Source organism: Danio aesculapii, chromosome 2 (assembly GCF_903798145.1).
Source record: "Danio aesculapii chromosome 2, fDanAes4.1, whole genome shotgun sequence".
In the NCBI taxonomy this organism is placed as follows: Eukaryota; Metazoa; Chordata; class Actinopteri; order Cypriniformes; family Danionidae; genus Danio; species Danio aesculapii.
Genome location: NC_079436.1, coordinates 177,931 through 180,430, shown reverse-complemented (window position 1 = coordinate 180,430; position 2,500 = coordinate 177,931). Strand labels below are relative to the sequence as shown.

At 47.9% G+C, this 2,500-nt stretch overlaps 1 protein-coding gene across 1 annotated transcript in view; it reads right to left on the bottom strand.

Annotated features, from left to right (window-relative positions):
• phlpp1 (PH domain and leucine rich repeat protein phosphatase 1) overlaps window positions 1-2,500 on the bottom strand; it is a 41,953-nt gene that overhangs the window by 12,607 nt on the left and 26,846 nt on the right. The window contains exons 3-4 of the mRNA XM_056470211.1: window positions 1,180-1,376; window positions 62-187 (exon numbers count right to left, since the gene is read on the bottom strand). Coding sequence (XP_056326186.1) covers window positions 62-187; window positions 1,180-1,376 — 323 coding nt within the window. The remainder of the gene's footprint in view (window positions 1-61; window positions 188-1,179; window positions 1,377-2,500) is intronic.

Here is a 2,500-nt window from a genome sequence, read left to right as displayed (position 1 = left end):
AGACAAGACACACACACACACACACACACACACACACACACAGACAGACCCACACACTGACCTTTGCAGCCTGCCGGTGCCAGCGCAGGTGTTCAGTGAAGCTGTCGAAGCTGATATAGTAGGTCTGACTTTGAGGACCCGCCGAGCTGAAGGCCAGACAGTGGCTGTGTTTCTTCACCTCCTCCACCTGCACACACACACACACACACCAGCTCCATCAGCCGTCTGTCAGCTCACTGATGCTGCACAATATCATACAGTAAAGTGAACTGAGGAGTCTCGCCGGACCAGAAATAAACATGATGAATATGAACACAGCACTGGACACAAGAGCTAACCCTACACATAGCTAACATATGAAGCGCTAATCTAACTCTACATGTACTCTGTATAACTCTACACATAACCTGAGACAGACTATTCATGTACGTTTACATTAGACAGAGCAGTATTGTGCAGGATATTGTCCAAAAGAGCCGTTTAAGGCTGAAGATAGCAGTCCTGAGTGCCTGTGAGCTCTACTAGAGCTGTGCGTTTCCTCCAGTGGTCTGCAGTGTAAAGCAGCACCGACTGTAAAGCCCACCTCTGTTTGTGCAGCCCAATGTGGAAAACACCCAACACACTAGCCGGACCCACGAGTGACCTCTAGTGGATCATGGATCAGCATCAGAAGGTGGATCATCTGTTGATCTGCATCAATCATCACCAATACTGCAGAAGACCTACTGGAACCAGCATGGAGCCAAGATTCTCACAGAAATCAGTCAAGTTTGGTGAAGGAGAAATCATGGTTTGGGGTTATATTCAGTATGGGGGCGTGCGAGAGATCTGCAGAGTGGATGATCAACATCAGCAGCCTGAGGGATCAAGACATTTGTGCTGCCCATTACATTACAAACCACAGGAGAGGGACAATTCTCCAGCAGGATAGCGCTCCTTCTCATACTTCAGCCTCCACATCAAAGCTCCTGAAAGCAAAGCTGCTCCAGGATTGGCCAGCCCAGTCACCAGACATCAACATTATTGAGCACGTAAAGGAGGAGGTGTTGAAGATGAACACACAGACTCTTGATGAACTCTGGGAGTCCTGCAGGAAGGCTTGGTGTGTCCTGGCTCTTCATAATGCGCTCATAAGCGTTTAATACGTTAATATGTTTAATAATAAGCAGGTTTCAGTACCTTTCCTCCGATCAGAGGCAGGATGTGCATCTTCCCCGTATGGCTAGCCTTCACCGAGGACACCATCAGACACGTGCCGCATAAAATGACCTGCCGGCGGCTCCAGCGGTTCACCGGGAGCTGCAGCTTTCCCTTCCGCACGTTATACGTCCCAGAGAGCTGGATTCGCTCCGAGCTCTCGATACTGTGAGGTTTTCCTGCAAAACAGAGAAAAACATGAGCCTGACATACTGAACACACATCCAGCACAACTACAGACGCACAAACTCAGGGCTTCTGCTAGAACCCAGACTAGAAAAGTCCACTAAAGGAGGTCGAGCCTTCTCATATATGGCTGAGACACACTCTCTCCGCTCAACACTAGAGTAAAGAGCGGTCTCTTTAGCAAAGCACACACACACTGCAGCACATAACAGTATGATGCATGAGTGTGCTCCACGCAGGTGAGTGGGCTTGATAAACCACCTGTAGGACACACTCCTCCTGTCTTAATGCATCAGGCACTGTGAGAAACACTCCTGAGCATCTATTCTGATGTAAAGCACTTCATCTTCACAGTGACATCAATATCTCTTGTTCAGACTCGAACCAGTGACTTTCATGCTGTGAGGCCAGTGATAACCACTGAGCCACCGTAGTGATCATTACTAGTTAAAACAGAGCAGAATTCTGCGGTATGGGGGCTCCAGTAGGAGCTGCATTCATATTTTAGCGATGCATTAAAGACTGTTTGAATAATTCAGCATCGCTCCGTATGGACTGACTGAGTGTAGATCAGAAAGCAGAGCACATGGAGTTCTGCAGGACTACACACGTCTGTTCTCCTGCGTGTGTGTTAATATGATTAGACTGATAATACCGTATATCATGATAAAAGCTTCACAACATGCTAAATTAATACGCACATAGCTCAGTAAACGATCAGTACTACCAACCCGCTCTTTAAGAGCTCTAAACTCAGGGCTTCTGCTAGTACTCAGAACAGATAAGTCCACTAAAGGAGGTCGAGCCTTCTCATATACGGCTCCTGATTACCATGCACAATCTCCATATAGTGGGCACTTCAACCACTGTATTTACTTAAACTGATATGATTAGACTAGAGCAGCGCGGTGGCTCAGTGGTTAGCATGTTCGCCTCACAGCAAGAAGGTCTCTAGTTCGAGTCTCGGCTGGGTCAGTTGGTGTTTCTGTGTGGAGTTTGCATGTTCTCCCCGTGTTGGTGTGGGTTTCCTCCGGGTGCTCCGGTTTCCCCCACAGTCCAAACACATGTGCTATAGGGGAACTGATCAACTAAACTGGCCAGTGTATGAGTGCGTGTA